The sequence below is a fragment of the Dermacentor silvarum genome, chromosome 6 (assembly GCF_013339745.2).
Source record: "Dermacentor silvarum isolate Dsil-2018 chromosome 6, BIME_Dsil_1.4, whole genome shotgun sequence".
Classification (NCBI taxonomy): Eukaryota; Metazoa; Arthropoda; class Arachnida; order Ixodida; family Ixodidae; genus Dermacentor; species Dermacentor silvarum.
The window spans coordinates 183,177,773-183,202,025 of record NC_051159.1 but is presented as its reverse complement, the minus strand read 5'-3'; the positions used below and the strand labels follow the sequence as shown (position 1 = coordinate 183,202,025).

General features: G+C 48.0%; 1 protein-coding gene across 1 annotated transcript; it reads left to right on the top strand.

Moving 5' to 3' along the window:
* The first annotated feature begins 3,693 nt into the window (after positions 1–3,693).
* LOC119456516 (polyubiquitin-like) lies at positions 3,694–24,239 on the top strand. Its single transcript, XM_049669929.1, has 5 exons — positions 3,694–4,367; positions 7,418–7,477; positions 19,639–19,905; positions 21,187–21,549; positions 21,599–24,239. The coding sequence occupies exons 1-4, from the start codon at positions 4,329–4,331 to the stop codon at positions 21,523–21,525; spliced, it is 705 nt and encodes a 234-aa protein (XP_049525886.1). The 5' UTR covers positions 3,694–4,328; the 3' UTR covers positions 21,526–21,549; positions 21,599–24,239.
* Positions 24,240–24,253: the final 14 nt, after the last annotated feature.

The window sequence follows — 24,253 nt, the reverse complement described above, 5'->3', positions numbered from 1 at the left end:
GCAGAGTGTGTTCCCAAACATTTTTTTGAAATATACTTGGAGCAAGTTTGGCTTAAGCATTCAGCAAATCAACAGGGGACGAGCAAGGGAAGCCTCAGCGTGGGAACCTGTCCTCGTCTCGGCCCTCACAATTATGTTTGCTTGTTGAAGCGTTGGCTACAGGCTGAGGCTTCCCTTGGTCACCTCTGTTACTCAATTGAAGTGTTCATCTCCTTTCAACCTCTTTGCCTTGTTTGAATACACAAACCGAGATGTTTTTTGTTGGTGGTGTTTTTTTTTTCAGCATGAAACCGTTAATTGCATTTTCCAAGGATCCGTGAGCATTGATTTGGCTTACTTATACGTTTATTTAGTGTCCTTGTTTATTCACACAATATTTGCAGCAGTCCTTGTAAGCACTGTTGTCTCCATAACGCTTCTTGCTTTCCTACGAGTACTCCACTTGTTACAAAGCCTTAATTGCAGCACCTGAACACTAAATGTGCAACAGAAATATCAAGAGCAGACAATATGTGATGTAAAATGTAGCATAACGTTTATTTTTCCTCTACAGTGCGTGCCTCTCGCCAATGTGTTATGAATCAATGGGACATTGAAGCTCGAGCTTATCTTGCTGACAGTACATCTTTGGCGAGCACTTTTAAATGCGAAGCATTTCTTGGCGAACATTTGCTACTTTGACAGTATCTATCTATCTATCTATCTATCTATCTATCTATCTATCTATCTATCTATCTATCTATCTATCTATCTAGCCTCCTACGTTGTTGTACTCTCATGGTCGTTTCGTTAACTTGGTATGTACCAAAATTGGCATACTGTGACAAGAGTACATGACGAACATAAATGATATGCCATGACATGAATGTCATGACATGCGTGTCATGTAGGTCATGAAACAGCCGCCTACGTCTTGGTGCTCTCATGGTCATTTCATTAATTTGGTAGGTACCAAAATTGGCATAGTATGACAGGAGTGTAGAACGAACATAAGTGATAGGTCATGACATAAATGTCATGACATGCATGTCATGTAGGTCATGACAATGAGCCAGCGAAAAGATTAACACTCAAAAACCACTGAAATGGGTTCGGACGTGGTACTAAGTGAAGGAAACACTAAAGGATGCTGGTATAAGTCATAGTCATGAGCATGACTCATCAAAAATGACAATGACTCAGCGAAAAAAGATTAACACTCAAAAACCATTGGAATGGGTTCGGACGTGGGCACTAAGTGAAGGAAACACTAAATGATGATGGTATTGTTACGGTGAAGAGAAAGAAAAGGGGGACACTAAAGAGAGGAAGAGGAAGACTCTGGCCGTTGCCTGAATGCCATATACATCACTTGTAAATATACATTCTTCTACACTCGTGGGCCTGCTTTCTTCCTGTAACATTTTGGTGGAGGTGCTCCTCATAGTCGTTCCAAAGCACCTTCGACTGGCCGTGCTCCAGCAACTTCACGACGCTCCTACTGCTGGACATCTGGGTATCACTCGTACTTACGACCGCCTGCAGTGCCGCTTCTTCTGGCCCGGTATTTATCGCTCTGTGCGCCGTTATGTTGCTTCTTGCGACCTGTGTCAGCGCCGGAAGACGCCTGCTATGCCTCCTGCTGGTTTGCTTCAAGCAATTGATATCCCTACAGAGCCCTTCTTCCGTGTGGGCCTCGACCTCCTTGGCCCCTTTCCAATTTCCATGAAAGGAAACAAATGGATTGCTGTAGAAACATATTATGCCACGAGATATGCCATTGCACGAGCGATGCCAACCAGCTGCGCTACAGATGTCGCCGACTTCTTACTATACGACGCCATCCTGCACCACGGCGCCCCTCGCCAGTTACTCACGGATCGCGGCCGCTACTTTCTATCGAAGGTCGTCGATGATCTGCTCCGCTCCTGTTCGGACAGAACACCAGCTTGCTACCGCATACCACCCTCAAACGAACGGCCTCACCGTAACGACTCAACCGCACACTAACTGAAATGCTGGCCATGTACGTTTCCGACGATCACCGCACTGGGATGTCGCTTTACCATACATCACTTTCGCATACAACTCGTCCCGTCACGACACGACACTGCCGGATTCTCACCATTTTACCTTGTGTATGGCCGCGACCCCACCTTGCCCTTCGACACGTTGCTACCTTCCGCAGTACAACACCCAGCACTGGTTACGCTCGCGATGCTATTGCCTTAGCCGCCCCGGCCCCAGAGGTCGCCCGACATCGCCTCACAGTCTCGCAAGCTTCTCAAAAGCGACGCTACGACTTTTGGCACCGAGACCACCATTTTTCACCTGGTTCCCTTGTCCTTATCTGGACGCCTTCACGTCGCGTCGGATTGTCGGAAAAACTACTTTCCCGTTATTCTGGTCCATACCAGATCTTACGACAACTATCCGACGTGACATACGAGATCGCCCCAGTCGGTCAGCCTTCAGTGCCTCCCAACGTCGCCAGCGATGTTGTTCACGTCGCCAGGCTCAAGCCCTATGTCCCCCCATTAAGTGAGGCTCTATAACCTGCACCGGGACGGAGCTAACCCCACCGGAATGGTGATGTTACGGTGAAGGGAAAGAAGAAGGAGACACCAAAGAGAGGAAGACGAAGACTCTGGCCGTTGCCTGAACGCCATATACATCGCTTGTAAATATACATTCTTCTACACTCGTGGGCCTGCTTTCTTCCTGTAACCGTATAAATTATAGTCATGAGCATGACTCAGAAAAAATGACAATGACTCAGCGAAAAAAAAACGATTAACACTCAAAAGCCACTGAAATGGGTTCTCACGTGGGCACTAAGTGAAGTAATCACTAAAGGATGATGGTAGAAGTCATAGTCATGACCATGACTGAGCAAAGATGACAATGACTCCGCGAAAGAAGATTAACACTCAAAAACCACTGGAATGGGTTCGGACGTGGGCACTAAGTGAAGGAAACACTAAATGATGATGGTAGAGACATAGTCATGACCATTACTCAGCAAAAATAACAATGACTAAGCGAGAATGATTAATACTCAAAAATCACTGAAATGGGTTTGGACGTGGGCACTTAGTGAGGGAAACACTAAAGGATTGTGGTAGAAATCATAGTCATGACCATGACTCGCAAAAATCAGAATGACTCCTCAAAAAAAGATTAACACTCAAAAACCAATGGAATGGGTTCGGATGTGGTACTAAGTGAAGGAAAAAGCTAAAGGTTGATGGTCTAAGTCATAGTCATGAGCATGACTAGGCTTTCGCTTTAAGGTCTCTTAGGTGTAGCTAAAGGGACCCCTGAGGACTCATGACATGAATGTCATGACATGCGTGTCATGACATGCGTGTCATGTAGGTCATGCATGTCATGCTATGTTTATTTTTTTAATCTAGCTGAAATCGTCGAACGCATACTATATGTATAGTATGAAACACGCCAAGCAGCACTGTACGCAATACAAGTACGAGGGTAGCCCTGCATAAATATCGTTGTCTGAAGCTTCGTTGTCCCTGCTATAGCGGCACGCCGAACACGATAAGAAGACTTCGCTCGATTTTAGCTTTCGATTCCGTTAAATAGATGGCTATCTGTGTTTCTGTATGTTGTAAACTCAGGGACTGACGCATATGACCTGTACGAAAATTGGGGGCATCTATTCACCATTGACAATAAACACTGTCAGCTTACGTGCTTGAAGTGTTTTTTTTTTTTTTTTTTTTTTTGCCAGTTGAGGCCTCTCGGTCACCTGGCGACATAATAAAGATATCTGTAGTCATGTTCGAGTATCTTACGCGCGAATACCGCCCCGAAAGCGGTAACAAAACGCCCAAAACCAGCGAACGAGCAGCGCGACGAGCCCCACCAGCCGTTACTGCAGCGGCCATATTGCTCACTACGTAACGATGATGATAGTAGTTTTGGTTTTGCCAGCGCCATCTCTCGGTCGCATACTTTATTTCACAACGCCACCGCTACTCTTATTTCCGTTGCACTGTTGAAGGTACAGTTTCCCTTCTCTGTGCTACCGTTGCCATAAGCTGTTACCCCACCCGTAACGCCATTCCAGTTGTTTTCCCCTTGGCGAACGCGCTTCTATTAAAGAGTTGCGGGATCGTGGTGCAAGAATCGCCGCCGGCCAGACCGGCAGAACAGCCACAACGGCTGTCGTCAAGAAGCATCGGTGTTCGGCGGTGCGGTCGAGTTAGCATCGCGTGCTGCGTGTGCGCCTGCATACGTTGCCAGAAAACGCGCGCACTGGCGTCGGCGGTAGGAGTGAACTGGAGCTGGCGAGGAAGCCGCACCAGCGCTAGCCGACTTAAAGCAGCATGGACTCCTTCGCGATACCGTTTCCCACAGGAAGGACGGTGCGTACCTCTACAGAGTTTCGCTTTTTCGTTTCGCCAACTACAAGCTACACAGTTCGAGTGAGTGGTCGGGCCGGCGTGCCATCGGTCTGCTGCTTCCCAACGGCGTGATAAACGTTCTGCATGTGTAGGACGACTTTAATTATCCGAAGTGCCAAAAGAATCGATTGTTTGCAGCTATAGACGGGCATCGGCGCAATTTGTGTGCCATAAGAGAGCCAGTCTGTTGAAATCAGAGATATGTTCAAAGTTTGCGATCGGCCGCCGAGCATGGACAAATCGAAGTTGTAGTAGATGTAAGGGTGAATGAAAATAAATAGGCTGGTCATTAATAAATGTTCTGGTTATGATTCGGATGCAAACATCTACGGGTCTCTCAGCCAACATCAGGGGTTTGAGGCCTTGAGGGCGTTGCGTTCCGTGTCTTTTTTTGTAAACAAAAACTACTTGTGTCAAAAGCTCAGCAGTCAAAATATAACGTTTGTGCTGCCATCTCTCGCTGATTTCTTGGACCATGCAGAAAGCCACTCGGCGCATCGTCAGCAGATGGCGCCTTGCTGCGTTAGATCGAAAATAGGGTTTGGTGGCGCCAGCCATCGCCCTGTTTTATATATTAACACCGGGTGTTTCAGCAAACACTTAAAAAAAATTTTTTTTAAGGTTGCCTGTGGCAGATAGCACAATTCTAGTTAATGAGCTGGTCTACTCGAAGAAGCGGACATTATTACTTCTACTTAAAATTGAAATGCATAATCCACTAATTAGCAAACATTCATTAATATATATATATATATATATATATATATATATATATATATATATATATATATATATATATATATATATATATATATATATATATATAGGTAGCGGCACATTGAAAAGAAGAGAAAGAGAGGCTCTCGGGCACGGGCGCTAGGAGAAGACGACGAGGCAGAGAGAGAATAAACATCGTTATTCGGTAAATGAAGCTTTGGAGAGGCGTCCTCATTCCAGAATGCCTTGAGCTCGGGCCGCATCCTGGGCCCTCAAAATCAGCCGTTGCTGATCCTCGAGGTCGGAGCTGGCCAAGGCTCTCTCCCAAAGCTCGTTGGTGTAATAAGGGTTCGGAGCATTTAGTGGTGCCTGTCTGCAACCCCCTACAATGTGCCTGAGGGACCCGGGCTCTGCGCAGCAGCACCGCATCTGCCGCTGCCTGCAAGCGGTGTATATATATATATATATATATATATATATATATATATATATATAATACCACCACCACTTGTGAGACGACGCCCGGGACGAAGGCAGATCTCTGGTATTGTAACACAGCGCGAGACAACCAACGAGCACCGACCCGACAAATGATGATGATGATGATTAGGAGTATGGGTACATACAGATGAAGACGATGATGAACTGCACAGTTAGCGCTCACAATATATATATATATATATATATATATATATATATATATATATTGTGAGCGCTAACGCTGAAAAAAGTAGCGCCACACTGTTCTTGGACGGATGGATGCTATAAACGTCCACATTGAAACGAGGGCTCGTCAAACTGTCTGTTCCACTAGTGTACCTCTATATGGCTCCTAAGCGAGAGCCACATACACGGGACACTGTGCTCTACAAAATTCACCGTGGGCCCAGATCAGGGGACGTGAGCGCAACTGGACGAGGACAGATAATGGACTTGGCGCACACAATTTCACCGCCGTCATCGTCCAGTCACGCTGCACTGTACTATCCCGACCAACTAGCCCGCCAGCGTGTTTTAGCCAACTTCGATATAGAATGATGGCTTTTTTTTTTTTTTTTTAGAATGAATATGTGATCAAGGAGTACAGGAGGCATACGTGAATATCTTAGCAAATATCTACAAGGACTCCACAGCTACCTTGGTTCTCCACAAGAAAAGTAGAAAGTTACCTATCAAGAAAGGGGTCAGGCAAGGAGACACAATCTCTCCAATGCTATTCACTGCATGCTTAGAAGAAGTATTCAAGCTCTTAGACTGGGAAGGCTTAGGAGTGAGGATCAATGGCGAATACCTCAGCAACCTCCGATTTGCAGATGACATTGTCCTATTCAGCAACAATGGAGATGAATTACAACATATGATTGAGGACCTTAATCGAGAAAGTGTAAGAATTGGGTTGAAGATGAATATGCAGAACACAAAGATAATGTTCAATAGCCTGGCAAGGGAACAAGAATTGAGGATCGTCAGTCAGCCTCTAGAGTCTGTAAAGGAGTACGTTTATCTAGGTCAATTACTCACAGGGGACCCTGATCATGTGAAAGAAATTTACAGAAGAATAAAATTGGGTTGGAGCGCATACGGCAGGCATTGGCAAACCCCGACTGGGAGCTTACCACTGTCGTTGAAAAGAAAAGTGTACAATCATTGCATTCTACCAATGCTAACATATGGGGCAGAAACTTGGAGGTCCAGGTCAAGGACCACACAAAGAGCGATGGAACGAAAAATCTTAGGAGTAACGTTAAGAGACAGGAAGAGAGCGGTGTGGATCAGAGAACAAACGGGGATAGACGATATTATAGTTGACATTAATTGGAAGAAATGGAGCTGGGCAGGCCATGTAATGCATAGGATGGATAAACGGTGGACCATTAGAGTTACAGAATGGATACCAAGAGAATTGAAGCGCAGTCGAGGACGGCAGAAAACCAGGTGGTATGACGAAGTTAGGAAATTCGCAGGCGCAAGTTGGAATACGCTAGCGCAAGACAGGGGTAATTGGAGATCACAGGGAGAAGCCCTTCGTCCTGCAGTGGACATAAAAATAGGCTGAGGATGATGATGATGATGATGATGATGATCTTCAACCTATTGTGTTTTTCATGAAATACGCCGATGACATAATATATTTTTAGCAAAAGGCACACGCGAGAGCTTTCCCCGTCATATCTGCCACAGAACTTAAGGCGTATACTTAGGGGAATCCATAATTTTTTCTGGTGAAATAATCCGGTATGTAATACCGATTAATTAATTTTGTAATAAAAACGCTATCTGTGTTGTTTTGGCAGGTGGCTGAACTGCCTGGTGGAAGTAATGGAGACGGTGGCCTGTACACAGATCACGAAGCTGTAAGTCAATATCTACAGCATGCTTTCGTGAAATCTAGTGGTCCTATTTTATTTATTTTATTTTTCATTTCTTACGAAATGTAACATTCGCATTCGTGTATCATTCTTTGCTCTGGTTTCCTGTTATTCTTGCTTTTGTTGAACGCTGCTGCATTTTTGTGTGAGATCTATTTTGCATCGATCATACTGCTTTCACGCGCACCTATATACGTTTTGTTTATATTACTCCCCACCACCCCAACCCGCTCTTACTCTAAGACGTTGTGGGTAATAAATAAATAAATTGTGCCGGGGCACATTGGCACCAGCTCTGTGCCACCCAGTGTGTGGAAGAAGACGTTGACGATCGTGTGGTTCGCGCTAGGTCGGTTTTCAACGAGCCGGCTTGTTTAACCGCTTTATCAAGTCTACCTGCAAAATACTCTTGTTGCATTTGGTGGAGGTGCTGGGTCGTCCCGTCCAGCGTCCTGGAACTCCGCAGCCGTACGCTACCATCTGCCTTCACAATGACCGAGGACGCCGGACCCTCGCGAGCTTCTCCCGCTCCCACACCTGTCGTGTGCTCTGGGGTGCTTCGTCAGCGTGATCCTCCAGTCTTCAGTGGCACTGACGATCATGACGTGGAAGACTGGCTGGCCGAGTATGAAAGTGTTAGTGCACACAACAAGTGGGATGACCGCGACAAGCTGACTCACGCCATCTTTTATCTTACCGGCGTGGCCCACCTGTGGTTCAAGAACCACGAGGCTGATTTTACCACCTGGTCAGCTTTCAAAGAGACCCTCGTCCCGCTCACGTAGGGTCGGTCGAGGGTGCTCCCCCGAACCTCAATGAGTCTGCTCACGAGGCTGCGCGCGACCTCACCGACCGCGCTTCCTCTGTAAGGAGAGCCGACACCCCTCCCCCCTACGGCCACAGGGATGCTCCCGCTACTCACAACGAGGTGACAAAATTTTTCTACATGTCCAGAAGGGTCTTTCCACCCCCTCATCCCAAATTGAATAGGGCGCAAGCTGTTTCGCTTAGACTTTTACAGACCGGCACATATCCGTGTCTGGCCGTTCTGCACGAAGTTTACCCTGACGTATATCGCGACGACGCCTGCCCATCCTGTGGGCAGACCTCCACTCTAGCACACATGCTCTGGGAGTGCGGGTCGAGATACCCCAAGTATCTCACTCATCCTTCCAAGTTCAGGAAGGATGAGTGGGACTCGCTTCTGCGTAGCCCCGCTCTAGACAAGCAAATCCTGGCTGTCCGGCGTGCCCGCGACCGGGCCGGTGGGCTAGACCTGCCGGTCCCGACGTGGGACTAGCCGGGTGCGCGACGAGTTCGCGTCCTCGTCGGACCTGTAATAAAAGTTATTTCACTCACTCACTCACTCACTCACTCACTCACTCACTCACTCACTCACTCACTCACTCACTCACTCACTCACTCACTCACTCACCCTCGTTTCGTTTTTCGGTCGGCCAGTGGTGCGCAAGCTTCGCGCTGAACACAGCCTCCGCGGACGATCTCAACAAATTGGTGAGACCTGCACAAGCTACATTGAGGATGTCATCGGCTTCTGTAGGCGAGTGAATGCGTCTATGTCGGAACCTGACCGAATCAAACACATACTGAAAGGCATCGACGATGACGCTTTTCATATGCTCGTGGCCAAAAACCCACAGAGCGTTACTGAAGTTATTGAACTTTGCCAAAGTTTTGACGAGCTGCGTAAACAGCGCATCTCCACACGTCGCCCTGGAATGCAACCGGCTGACCTTTCAGCTTTGGCTCCCAGCAGCGCTGGTATCGATTACACCTCGTTGCTGCCTCAAATTCAGCAATACGTACGCGAGGAAGTTGCACGTCAGCTCTTGTGGCATCAGTCACTGAGCCTCTCCCCCCACTGGACCAGTCGCTTCGTCGGGTTATCCTGACGCAAGTTGCTGAGGCCCTACCGACCCCCGCTTCGCCGCCGCAAGTTACGGCGCCGCTAACTTATGCTGAGGCCCTTACACGATCTCATGCCCAACCGACGCCAGTTCCATCCAGCCCAGCCACCAACTTCTACACTCCGCCAAGTCCGGTACGGCCGGTTTACGTACCGTTCTCGCATCCGAGACCACCTATAAACCCCTGGCGCACTCCGGACAACCGGCCAGTGTGCTACGCTTGCGGTATTCCGGGACATGTTGCGCGCTTCTGTCGCCGCCGCGGACTCTTTTCGCGATGGCGCTCCCACCCTTAGCCATGTCCCTCAGCAAGCTACACACCGTCTTACATCTGACGCCACGGACTCGTATTCACGTCGCCCCGCCTTCACTTCACGCCGATCTCCTTCTCCCCGCCGCCGCTCCCTTTCCCCCATGATTCGCCGTTCCAACCATGGCCAGGAGGAAAACTAACAGCCGCAGTTCCTGAGGCAAGAACTGCGCCGTCGTCGAAATTTGCAAGGCCTCTTCTTTCGCCGCCTAACGAGATTGTAGTGTTTATAGACGGTGTCGCGACGAACGCTCTTGTCGACACAGGAGCAGCTGTTTGTGTGATTAGTGAGATTCTCTGCCGCAAACTGAACAAAGTGACGATTCCGCTTTTTGATATTTCGCTACGCACAGCGAGCTCGCAGCACGTCAAGCCTTCGGCCACCTTGCACCGCTCGTGTTTTAATTCAAGATGCGCTCTACATTGTCGAATTTGTCGTCCTTTCTCATGCATCGCATGCCGTTATCCTGGGCTGGGACTTCCTTTCCGCGCATCATGCAGTTGTCGACTGCGCACGTGCACAACTCGCCTTGTCTCCGTTCTGTACCGCAACCGACAATGACCCGTCGCCCGTCTGCTAAAGTGGTTGTCGCTGCTGACGTCATCATCCCTACCTTCTATGTCGCCTTAGTGTCCGTCACCTGTGACGCTGTCCCCAATTCAACTGCACTTTTTGTACCGTCTGAGGAATGTGCGCGTCGCCGGAACGTTGTCCTACCGTTCGCAGTCGTCTCACTTGATTCCAGTGCAGTTTACGTGTGAATTCCGTTTCCCTGCCCTTCAACTCTATTTGATTATACCGGAGCACATCGGCACCAGCTCTGTGCCAGCCAGTGTGTGGAAGAAGACGTTGACGATCGTGTGGTTCGCGCTAGGTCGGTTTTCAACGAGCCGGCTTGTTTAACCGCTTTATCAAGTCTACCTGCAAAATACTCTTGTTGAAAAATAAATAAATAAATAAATAAATAAATAAATAAATAATAAATAAATAAATAAATAAATTCAGAGCCCTTCCACTATGTCAAGATGGAAGACCAGCGAAGCTGTTGGTTTTGCTTAATTATATTCTGACTTTTAATTTGGTGGTTATGTTAAATGCTTGAAAAGACACAACACTTACGTAACTTCGTTGCGTCGCCGCGCGCCGTATGCTCTGTGTGCGAGTGAAAGCGAGTTTAGGCGACTAGATTCACACCACCTTGCACCATCGGCCGCAGCACGTTGGGCCGCTGCTCGTTCGGCTTCTCGTCGCTTTGGCATCGATCTGCTGTGCACGCCGGCGGTCCTCGAAGGCGCGCTCTTCCTCTTCGGAGAGAGCGACACGGGTCTTACTCATACCAAGTCCAAGGGGCAACTGATGACGTCACTAGGGAAATTTCTATGTCAACAGAGAGTGAAACACAGCTATTGGTTGGTAGAGAGACACAGCTGTTGTGACAAGGGTAGTTCAAGGGTGCGTTACAGGTCCCTGAGCCCACAGGGGTATGTGCCATTGAACCTTGGACCCTTTCTGCACTATCACCAGGAGTGGCCCACTTGTTTTCTAATTGTTGTTCTACGCGTCGTTTTGTCCGCGATCCGCCAGAACTTAGCCATATACAGCTTTGTTGTAATAAACAATGCCAGCGCGTTCAAAACCGTCATCGCGCTTTGCAATACCGGCGCTCTCGCTTATCCTTAGCTCCATTCCATGTCCCTAGCCTAACGACACATTTCCGCTCTCCGAATCATGCACTCCTACCAGAGGCCTAAAATATGTATACGTATGTATGTATGTATGTATGTATGTATGTATGTATGTATGTATGTATGTATGTATGTATGTATGTATGTATGTATGTATGTATGTATGTATGTATGTATGTATGTATGTATGTATGTATGTATGTATGTATGTATGTATGTATGTATGTATGTATGTATGTATGTATGTATGTATGTATGGATCGCACACTTGCGCCATGAAGGAATCGGCGTGCTATATGCTTAGTATACGCATTAAGTCACATTGTCTTTTTCAATCATATTTTCTCTTTGCTGTCACCTTGTATTATTATTAATTATTAATTATTATTACCATATTGCAAAAACCAGCGTCTTCCAGTGCCTTCCAGTGTGAAACCAGCGCGTTTTTTGACACCGGTGGCACTGGGGACGCTGGCGCACGCTCGGAGTCACTGGGAGTCACTGCGACACTGGTGAGATCGCTGGATAAGAGCTGGGTCATACTCCATGAACGAGACGCTGGTTTCACTACTATGACGCTTGGTAGCACTGGTGTGCGCTGTACACGCGCTGGTTCTCGCTGAAGTTCGCTGGCTCGTACTGGAAAATGCGCTGGTTTCGTTTGTGCCGTGTTGTTGAATATTAAATGATTTATACAATTTTATAGGCATGTCCTGTCAAAAAAAAAACAGACTCCTGTCCTAAACAGCGCTATAATTTGGGGCCATAGATGTCTGTTTCGTGACGGCGGTGTTGCAGCTTGGAGGCGCGAGCTGTCCATGCATATGCGACACTGAAGATCACTTTCGCTTTGTGCATTTCCCTTTTGACTGTGCGGATAGCTGTATTCGTGAACGAAATTACGCAAACGCAGATAACGCCTCGTTTTCCAGTTGTTTGTACCTAACCGATGACTGCCAGTTGTCGCAGTGTTGTGCAGTCGACACGAAACCCAGCAGCCGTTCAGACGCGTTCGAACGGACCTCAGGAAGCCTGCCGCTGATAGATATTGCACTGACAACAAAGCTGAGGCGATTCGTGTGCTTCCACTTTCCCTAGTGTACTAAAAATAATAGTTTAAAGGTTCTGAAGTTCAAATACAAAATTTTTCGCATTCATCAGGTACCCGCGCCGAGATCGTTCACTTCCACCGAAGGTTAGGCCTACCGCTGAGTCCGTCTACACTCTACACTGTAAACCGAAATAACTCTCAGGTGGGAGTATAATGCTTGTCCTCTAGCGACCCCCCGGTTGGGAGTTTATTATGCTCCGAATGATAGGAGTATAATTTTTACTCCGTGCGGGCGGAATTTTTGCGTGGTGCCTTCGGAGTTTTTTTTTCTGTCATATTTATTTTTTATTTCGAGCTGGACGGAGTTTTTTCGAGGTGCACCCGGAGTATAAAAAAAGACACGTCAATTTGACGTGGTGAATTTTTATGTAGAGGCTTTGGGGCAAATTCCGAAATATACGCACAAGAATAAGCCAAATTCTGCGAAACAAGTGAACGAGACCTGACAGACCAAGCAATACATAAACACAAACATTTGAGAAACACCCGATAAATAGGGTGCCTCGATGCCCAGCGCCGCCGTTCAACGGCGGCGCTGGCATCGAGGCACCCTACCGATGAAGAGCTGTGAACGCCATCCATCGGACACTCGACACACAACAAGTAGCAACCCTGCCAGTATATAGACCTTTTCACAAACCGACGTTTGAGCAGCGCCATTGGCCGACACGAGCGACGTCTAGCGTCGCCGCCATTTTGGACTGTGCGCCTTGCGAGAGCAGGCCGGCCGCACTTCGGTTGTGTGATCTTCGCCGCGCATTATTTCGATTGTTTTCTTCCGCTTCGCTTGTCTTGTGCCGCTTGACTTGTTACATTTTTCACGTGCTCGCGTGAGCCCTCAGTGTAGTGTGCCATGGCAACAGCAAGCCCAGCCAGTGGATGTGGTGTTTCTTCGTCGGTAGCGGCGGCAGCCGCGTCTGCTTCGTCGAGAGCTGGCGTGCTAATCAGCAGTATATTTCATTGTTATTGCTGGACACATGTGACCGTATCGTCGATTGAATCTGATCACCATTACGTTTCGCGATTGAGGGGTGCCTCATTTAGCGAAATCAGGCGCGTACGTAGCTGTCGGGCAATGCTTATAGAACCAGGCGCCGGCAGCCGGACGACGCGTGTCAGTGGTTGGTAGATATGCGGTGGTTACTCCATACGCTTCCGACGCAACTGAACAGCTCAATCATCCAAAATTTATTGGATCTGGTGTGGTGCAGGGTGCTTATAACCAAATGTCAAAGCATAAAGCGGGGCGATCGAGCAGCGCGGTACCTGCAGCGAACCGACGCGCGGCAGTGATCACAGATGCCAGCGCGACTGATACAGCCCAGGTGCTAAATTTTTATTGTTAGTATTTATTTATTTATACATACTGTCAATCCCAATAGGGATTATAACAGGACTTGTTATAAAGATATATTTGTTTACATATATTTGACGTTTGTTTACCTGGGATGGATTTTCTTTCGAATGTCTGAATTTGGAACAAGCTTCGCTCACGGTGAACCTTAACGTAGACCGTGCGCGAAGTTTGTATTGAAGATATCGCGTACGGCAAGAATTGTTCGTGTGCGCTATCTGTGAAGCGAAATAAGCCAATAATATTGCAGCGTTAGGGGCCATCTCTGCTCTTTCTCTTTTTTCACTTACACCGTCTCACTGTGCTATGTTCCTAATAAAGCAATGTCGAGTCTTAACAATTGTAGAATAAATACATATGCATATGACTGTAAACCACTACTGACCGTGAGTGAAAAGCGCTTAGTGGTCAGCGAAGCAGTCTCTGCACGCACGTAAGTATTTCACTTGATCGACTGTGCGAATTTTTTTTTCGTTACTGTTATTCTTGCAAGCATGATGCTATTGCCCGCGTACCCATGCGAATACCGTTTTTCAACGTTCTTACTTGCGCGGGCTCATTTAGCGCATTTATACGCCACGCACAGTTAGCGCATTACGGTTCCCGAACTCTCGCACTGGCGCTAGGCCGCGCTGATGAGGTTGACACGTTCATTTTTGCATTCTCTTGCTGCCCAAGCACATAGACAACGCTCAAGGATGGGTGAGCTCGATGCAGCACCACACTGTTGAAGTTATTAACTTTATGGGCAGGGCCGCGTAGGGTGCGTGTGACCGCAGAGACAATGTTTTGGTGGACACAGGGTCTGCATACATCTTCCATAGGACACGATTTTTCCAGATCGTTGCGAAGTGTATTTACCGACTAGTTCTCTCGCAGAGTGCTCCAATTTGTCTTATACCAGTGTCACACGGCCACTTTTGATAGCGATCGAGACCGATCTGGATCGGAATGTTCGACCGCGATTGGCTCCCTTCCGCAGATTGAGCAAAGAATACAATCGCGACCAAGAAATTCGACCCATATCGGGCTCGATCACGATCAAAAGTGCACCGTGTGACCCCCGTATTAGGCACTGGAATGAAGTCGTGTTTGAAAGAATAACAAATGTAGCCTCTGCCACTACATACGAGAAAATATTGCATCGAAGAGCTGTCAATTCTCGCAACCTGTTGGGAAATGTGCCGAAAAGAGTTTACCAATATGCGTTATTTTACTGATGTGTGCATTGGTTCACATTAGACTGAAATGCCAAGTCCTCAGGTGATGCAGGAAACCGGCGAAGCGTGAACATACCACATCGCGGCAGTGGTCTTGCGGAGTGCTGTGTTGTGGACACACTTAGTCCCTAGAATCATTATTTTCCGCTGGTTGTTTGTGCACCCATAAACTGCACAGTGCTGGCCTGTAGCCTTTTGATGAGTATATATGCCATTATTTACGAGCGTAAGTCATTCGTGACAAAAATAAACGGAAACATCGAAGGAAAGCTACCACTCCGCAATGCAAGCGCAAGGCAAGCTCACAGTCCAGACCGAACAGGCAACACTGACACATACTCTCCACGCCAGACCGTCGGGAGCGCCCTCGTGAAAACGTCTATATAGCCACGATAATGTGGGCCTCGAAACGGCCTAGCGAGCAGCTGTAGTGTTTTCAGAATTACGACTCACAGGCTCGCACATATGAGATCGGCCTCTCTGAAAATAGCATGAAACCTAAATCCACACGGATTTGTTAACTTAGAATATTGAAAAAACAACGTTCATGGCATAATTTTTCAAAATTAGAATGCCATTCCATGAGCGCTGAAGCGACTTCGCACACTGCCGGCGTCCGCGGCCAAAAAGTAGTGCGTTAGTTACAGTACGCAAGATAAATGTACGTGCGCGTGCTTCATGACAAAATTAGCTTCGTGCGAAAGAATTGTGGCGGGACAACAATTTATTACATGTGAGCATGACCCGTAGCAGCCTACGTAACACCGAAAATTGCGTAGTCATACATTTTTTTCACCGCACTACTTGCTCCGCGTCCAAGCAATGTCTCTCGGCTGTGAAACGGAGCCACATCGCTGATCTGGCAAACGAATCCTCACGCTCGGAGCCAGCAGGTATGCTCCTAAATCAGTATGTTGGATTTAGCATGATGTTAATGCAATATCCGAAGCAACGACGTGATCAAAACAGAACTGCGCGATAACAATTCAATTCACATCGCTCAGTAAGAAGCTTTATTCACAGTACGTACTTACTTCCTACTGTATTTCTTGGGCGAGGATATCCGTACACAGATTCATAAAAGAGTTGCTTGCACCACGGTCTAACTTACTGGCAGCACAGCACCGTGACGAAGTCGGAATATGGCATTCATGTGCGGCTATCACGGACGTTGTCGCTCGAACAGTGGCTGCTGTTGCCATTGCTACGCGGCACTTTATACACCGGCCGTTGTCAGAATATACTCAAAAGGACATAAAAGTGGTATTGAACACACTGAGGAACACATGTCAAGGTCCCGCAACACGGAAGCACAGCCAGAAACCCGAGCCGACATCACGAGTCAACCGGCAGCTTCGTGGTTACAACTAAGCCTTTTACCGCACTTGAAATCGTTGCTCTTGCATTCATCGTTGTCAGCAGAGTGATCACAGCTAACGCACATGAAGATGAGATACAGTGAGCTTCAGGCACGCCTATAACACTTTCTGGAAGGAAGTATAGGAAAGAAAATCGGCGAAACGCTGGCACGGAACGACACTTCACAGATGTAAACAAACCGTCAGCCATGAGCACCGCCGACTCCAGCCGAACGCGGCCGGTCGCTGGCGCGGCGCACAGCCTTACGGGAAGCACCACATGACCAACCTGTTCCGGCGGGGGAGTTTTTTAAAACTCCCTGTGCGGAGTTCCCGGGGAGAACAAAATTTTGAAGGCGGAATAAAATCACGTCATGTCCTCCCTTATCCTCCCACAAGTTGTGAGTGGAGTGAAACGAAGGAATGCGGTTGTATTCCTCCCATACATCGGAATAAATATTCAAGGATGGGAGTATATAGGGTACATCACCTTGTTAAAATTCCCATGTGGGGGTATTTTCGTTTACAGTGTATCGGCCCGTCTGGGCTGAGGAATCAACAAGTGTAACGAGGTTAAATCACTCTGTAGTTCAGCTTTCCTATCAGTGTTTACTTTTTTTATTGCATTACAATGCTCTCTGTTCCTTTCTGTACTTGAAAAAGTTGTCGCAGTTTCACCTGAAAGGCGAAGCATCAATTGCGATAGCAAATTTGTAGAGAGCTATACGGAGTAATGATATTAGCTTTATCAGCTGTATAAACTTGGACATGCAGCAGCACCGGCAACACGCAGAACTGTTGTCGACGCCGTCGGCGTTTTGCCCGCGTTCGCTCAAAATGCGTGCGGCGTTGGGGACTGTTGCCGGAGCCTCTGATATAAATAGGCACTTGGTGCTGCAGCTAAACGTCGCCTCCCTTCCCTCCCCCTCCCCCCCCTCCCCCATGGCCTCTCGCGCGTCTGAAGAAGGCGCGTTTGCTCTACATATATGGTGATTGTAGAGGAGGAAAGAGACGCCTACTTCTGCAGCCCTTAAGGGAGCACGGCGCAGAACGCGCGTTTGTTCTCCGCCGTGCGTTCACTCCCCGTGAAAGCGCGCCCCCTCGCGCCCTTTCACTCGCACATACAGCGTTCGGCGCGCGGCGACGATTTCATCTCCATTGACGTCATACGGAACCTCACGGCGACGGCAACGGCGACGCGACGCCGACGCCAGAAATCTGCTTTTGAGTGTCCATATAATTGCTATCGCAATAAAAGTATATAAGGTACTCAGGCACCACGTATTTCTCGCTCCAGAGCACCATTTCGCACCAGTACCCCGCGCCCAGCGCCTCCCAGTATGCCGCACCTTGTCAGCGTCCCAGCATACAGCGCGCAACACTGGGCCCATAATCAGTCATGGCACTGTGCACGGGATACTGGGTTTTGCAATTGACCCTTTTCGCGGTAATCCCGTGGCCGCTGCCATGTTGGATCACGTGGTGACGCGTCCATTGCTTGCCTCAACTGCCTCCGTTGCCTCCTTGTTTACAATGGAAGTGTATGACACCGGCGCGGCTTAGAAAACCTCTGTTTTCGGAGATATCGTAGACGGTGACTAGGTGGACGACACGAAGCTTTGATCACAGCTTCAGAGAACAAGCAAAAGCGCTTTTGGAGCTGATTAAGCTATGTCCAAACGGCGCCAGCAGCGTATATGGTGCTTGTTCTAAAAAGCGGGGCTAGATATGTATTCCAAACTTTCCAATTATGAATTCAGTCAGGATTAGTGTGTCTTGCTCTTTGTTCTTTATTCAGCACATTTTTTGAAGCAGTGGCTTGTCAGTTTCTGACTCAGTGAGGTTCCTCTGTGCGGCCACTATCTGATTATTTGCTGCCTAATCGCTCGCGAGTGTGCTCAGTTCCGATAGATTTGTTCTTGCTGCGCACAAGGCTTGAAACGTAGCTGTTTTGTACATTGTAATACCTTGTAGCAAATATATATTACAGCTAGTAACTCGCTTACTCTTGTGGACCGTCACGAAACATTCAGTTTCGACCATTTGTGTGCCATATGTGCAGTCCGTAATTTAATGTGTGTATTCAGTGCGCATATATTCTAGTGTGCGCCCATTCACTTATTCTTGATACGTCGGCGATAGAGTGGGCGTAAGCTTTCCTGCCACTTTGGACAGATGTGTATAGATAACGTGCGCGATACTTACTATGACAGGAAGCGGCGCTACTCCATTTATCATTGTTTAACAAGTGGTACCCACTCTTGCCAACGTTCTGGGGATGAAGCCCTTTCTTTGAAGGTTAGCGATACAAGGCTGGCGGATGAGCAAATTTCTGTATCCTCGAGGAAAGCCGTACATCACGAAGGGCCGGTAACACGTTCGGACAGTTGCAGCAGCGGTCCGCGAACTTGGCCACACAGATTCATTGCATTCCTTAACATGCCATCTGCAGTCACTATTTTTGCAGCCAACTACTGCACAAGTCTTCAATCCACATGATTCAATATAGCATGATTGGAGCACAGTGTGTTAGCGAAAACTCGATTGCATTTCCGACAGCTGATCGCACAGAAGCAAGGCAGAAGCGGTAATGGTTGCGTATTCGTGCGCGGTCGCTGAGGAGAGGTATGGCGCGCCGCCGTGAGCGCCATCTCGTTTCTCTAAAACAAACTGCTCCGCGAAAAGGGTCAATAGGAATATTAGTAGTAGTAGTAGTAGTAGTAGTAGTAGTAGTAGTAGTAGTAGTAGTAGTAGTAGTAGTAGTATAGTAATACAATCATATTTAATGTGTCTGTGGTATCATTAAGCTAGACGTTTCCGTCTTATCGGATGCGTCGTTCTCTTCTGCCATTGCTGTACAGCTGCAGTGCGCTCACAGTCCAGCGCAGGCAGAATTGAATAGAGCCTTTATTTTAAGGAAGGGGACGAAAAGAAGTGCAGCTTCTTGTCTTTTAGCTAAAGCAGCTCCACGTTCTGTGCAGCTCTTTGCACCTTCGAAAGCAGCTAAGTGCACGTACCGCATTAATGTGCATTCAGTCACGGTATGAAAAAGCAAAACAAAGCATAAACATTTACCTTAAAAAACCAGTTTCCAGAAATCAGGAAAAAGACGAACAGCCGTACCTGGCAGAGACACGAATGGCACTTGTTCCAAGTCTTGTCAACCGCATTTTCCGCAGGCCTCGAGGGAACCGCTACATCTGACAGTGCTGTCGCTCATGAACAAAGTGACCCGTGTGGAGGCCTTCACCAGCGACAGCATTCTCGACCTGAAGCTGCTACTCCAGGACATACTGCTGGTACCAGTCGACCAGCAGCACCTAGTCTACCGGCACCAAGCGCTGGCTGACAGCGACACGCTCGAAGAGTGCGGCATCCGAGACGGCTGCCAGCTTACCCTCATCCTACGCATGCGCGGAGGCGACCCCACACCAGTCGTTTTCGATGTAAGTTGTGCTGCGGGTTCCGCAAAAGTACATCCAGTATCATGCGTAATCGCACGTCTTATCACCTTTCATGAAGCACGCTCGGCGATGGAAGTCAGGAAGCTACCGCAGACGTCACAAATCCGGCATTCTCGATGGTCTGACGCTATATGTATAAGGTGTGCCAACGCTACAGGGAATTCAGTTTAAAGCCGACGATTCTTCTTCCATCCACTGAAGTAATTTTTTTTAAAGTTCCATCAAGGGGACTTTTCAACAGGAGAACAGTGCAAGCAGTGGGCCTCTTCGATTTTTGAGTGACTCACTCGGTACACGACGAGTCATTTTTAATCGCGCGTAGTATGCTTCGTCCCTCTTGTGCGTGCTGTCCTGCATGCCACGAAGTATCAGAGGAACCTTTGCACCAGCCGAGCACTGCTTGTAGCACTACGTCATTTAAATGACGAAGTGCTGCAGTGCGCTTCGGTGCGCGGAGGCTTCGCTGCGCTGAGTATATATAAAGTTTACTCATGTCCACTATGCTACCTTCCCCTATGAGTTCGTGTAAAGAAAGCGAAAATGTCCTCCTCCGGGATGAGGCCCTTAATACGATTTTCCAATAATTCGCTGGATTTTCTTTTTTATAGCTCTTGCGTCATAGAACCGGGCAGAGATGTTAAGACCATTTTTTACAAGTGCTACATTAATGCCCTAACTTTAAGCCAAGGGTAAGACTAAAAATATATTCGAATCCTTATTAACGCTCACACCAAATAAACCGTGGAACATTACCAGCTCGATAATTTTGAACATAACCGCGCGGTAACTACGTACTCGAACGGACGCGGGGGCACGTCAGGGAATCGTGTTCCAAGCCCCCCTCTTTTTGTGCTGTTACGTGAGTTATAGCAATAATCAATAATCAATTATAGCAATAATCGCGCGATATTTATTACTTTATCTCACAGCGCGTGCAAGCGGAAAGCCTTCTGTCGATCGCATATGGCTGCTTCATGGTGCGATATCGCCCACGACGATGAGTGAGACGGTTGATTAGATTTACTGTGGACTGTTTTAAAAAGTATTTGAACTTGTTTTTAGGTTATCATGATTGTCCAAAATTCTAAACAGAAGCTGAATGTGTGCACTTTAATATATGAATGTGGCGCAATTTTTTCAGCCACTTAAAATTAGGAGCAAGAAGAAAAGGCCACATCTGTCGTATATTTTCGTGCGCAATCCCTCCGTGCGTGTGAGCTGTGCTTCCAAGTCACCGTTCTGACTCAGCTCCCTTGCACGCAGGAGGCGGAGCCCAGGAAGCTCTCCGTCTGGATTCGACGAGGCAAATGCGTCGTGGTGGCAAGCTGCCTCGGGGCGACCATCGGCAGCGTCAAGCAGAGCATCGAGAAACTGACCGGACTGCCGGCGGCCCACCAGACACTCACGTTTCGCGGTGAACGCATGAGTGACGAGCACACGCTGGCGCACTACGAACTGCGCGATCGCTGTGCCGTGTTCCTTGCCGCGAACAGCGTCGAAAACAGTGTCGCACCGGCGACAACGGGGGAGGACCAGCCTCCCCAACTGTCGGCGGAGACCGTGCTAGGGATTGCTGCGCGGTTGTGGAATCTGTTCTTTTGAGCATAGTTTTGCTTTCCGCCCTACGTAGGGTGCCTGCATGGGCGAGAAGGAGCGCAATGAGAAGGAACCCTAGGCGGTCGCAGAGTGCCGCTGTAGTCCTGCCTACGGCGCTACAAGATGATGATGATGACTTATTCGTATTCCCTTTGAAACGGTGTGGTAACCAATATTCACCTAGCCTGCTTGAGCTAATCAGGTAGTTTATACATAATTTACAGTCTTGCATTTTGCCTACATATTGTTACGAAGTGTGGGTTTATTTACAGGTGAGGATAGACACGGCCGCTGGATAAAAAAAAAAGGTGCACCTTTTTTTTTTTTATCCAGCAGCCGTGGGATAGATGAAAGCACATGAAGGGAACAGCCGAAAGTGAAGACCCGTCCGGTACGATCAACCGCCCAGTTGACGTGCGCGCTCCACACCACCTCTTCTTCTAACCTCCGCGTGTTGCCGCGACAATATCCATAATCCTTTATTGCGACTAGCAATTATATGGACACTTCAACCGGATTTCTGCCGTCGCCGTCGTCGTCGCCGTCGCCGTGAGGTTCCGTATAGATTCCAAGGGCGATAAAATCGTCGCCGCGCGTCGCATGCGCGAGCGAAAGCGCGCGGGGGACGCGCGCTATCACGGAGAGCGAACGCACGGTGGAAAGCAAACGTGACCGTCGCGCGAAAGGCCGTGTTTCTATGGGAGGGAGGGAGGCGGGGCGGCGCTGTGCTCCGGCACCAAAGGCGTATCTTGCCACTCAATCTCCCACGCGAAAGCAAGAAACGAAAAGAGGGGGGGGGGGAGGGGGGGCAGCTTCTCCTCTGCCAACAACTTCTCTGCCCTTTGCCCGGCGGTGCCGGTCGCCCGCACCGTCTCTTATCTCCACACGGCTCTGACCTTTGTACGCGCTGTGCATTCGCCGCTCAGTTTCCGTTGAAGCGATAGACCACGCGAACCTGCGCTTGCTGACAGCGTTTTGACAGTCGTTGGCTGCGGTCATTCAGTGTGATCTATTCATGTTTGCTTGTGCGCGCTGACACCACGATTGTTAATTCAGTTAGTAAGCCAATGTGTCCAAGTTTATGCAGCCGATAAAACTACTATCCCTACTCCGAATAGCTCTCTACTAATTTGCTATCGCTATCGATGCTTCGCCTTTTGGGCGAAACTGCGACTTTTTTACTCTTAAAATTTCTTCATCTACCTTGTGCCGCTACCAATGCCTGTAACGGATCCGGCCCTGCTTGTTTCCGACCAATGCTCTGAACGTCTCTTGCTTGACCGAATAATGCTTCCGTCCACTTGAAATCCCAGCGCTTCTGGCAGGTGCCTACGGGTCTCGCTGGGTGAATGCCTTTAGGGTGTGCTGAGTTATCTCAGGAATTTTGCTGCTGCACACACGACACCCATCCTGGTGCGTATATTTGTCCCGGTATGTCTTTGTCCTATAGGCAACCAGCTCGAGCCTCAAACAGCAAGGCACTGTTCTTTGTGCTACCGTAAGCACTTTCGTGAACAGCGCCACCTGTGGCCAAGACTTCGTCCGTAGCATGTGAAGAAAACGCTCCGGGAGTGAAATGCAATGTGCACGGCACGACCAGCATGCTTTGATTTTGCTGCGGTGATAAACGTTCTGCAATTTATACGTGACTTCGGGAACATTAAACATTGAAAATGCGGCCACCTCCACAACTTGCTTATTTGCCATGACAATGTATGCGAATTAGGCACTGAATGTTGCATCAGTGATCTTGGAGTGCAAAGAAGCGTTCCTCCCCACGCCATCAAGTGCTCTCGCCGAGTGAGGCATTTGCCTGCACCTTGCTATATTGTGTTAATTTTAGCGACAGTGATTTCTTCGCATGTTTCAACGTTGCTTTTGGAATTCTTCAGAGTCAAAATTGACGAAGCTTATTCGCATCTCCATTTCTCTCCATGCCTATATGTTCGCACTACATGCAGAGATATTCAGACCTCATAATTAAGGCAAGCAACAACGCCCGGCGAGAACAAGTGCACCAAATATTACCTCAAATTAGCGCTGAAGACAAGTAACTACTATACTGTTTCAAATCACCTCCCAAAGAACATGTGTACGTCGCACTAAAATCGCGGCGAAACCGAAAGAGTGATTTTTTCACAATGTTGCTTGCGGAATCTTACCAAACGTAGAAGCGTGCGATGTAAATACCCTATGGACACTTTCACCACTTCACTTCTGACGTCAAAATATGAAAATTCCTACGAACTTATATGTTTGTTCGTAAGCAACCCCTTTATCCAAGGTATGAGTCTGCAAGGCTTAGTCGGTCCTACTCCCGTGTTTGCAAGTTAGCCCTCCCCTATGCATACACGCACATCACAATAAGTACGATCAGACTTCTCGAGTGATGATTCGGAATAGGAGCCGAGAAAAACCTCGTAGAAGTGACCGCAGTGCAGTAGCCCTGCGATCTGCTAAAGTGACGAGATGGTCACATGCATGCTGCTAACTGCAAAGGAACCGAGAGACAATGCTGCAACGGCGTTACAGTATATACGGGGTGTCCCAGATAAAGTTTGCCAATCTGCAAAAAGAAAAGAAAAAACATGGTGCTAGATACAATTATAAGATCAACGGTGTTCGGTCCTCAGATTTCTGACGACCAAACACCGTTGGTCTAATAGTCGTATCTTGCACAGTGTATTTTCTTTCTTTCTTTCTTTCTTTCTTTCTTTCTTTTTTTTAACAGTTT

What these genes read in the sequence shown, in the direction of transcription:
- LOC119456516 (XM_049669929.1), top strand. Translation starts at nt 4,329, where the DNA reads ATGGACTCCTTCGCGATACCGTTTCCCACAGGAAGGACG. An exon ending in CGTTTCCCACAGGAAGGACG is followed by an intron (nt 4,368 to 7,417) that starts GTGCGTACCTCT and finishes TTGTTTTGGCAG; the next exon opens with GTGGCTGAACTGCCTGGTGG. An exon ending in CCACACCAGTCGTTTTCGAT is followed by an intron (nt 19,906 to 21,186) that starts GTAAGTTGTGCT and finishes CCTTGCACGCAG; the next exon opens with GAGGCGGAGCCCAGGAAGCT.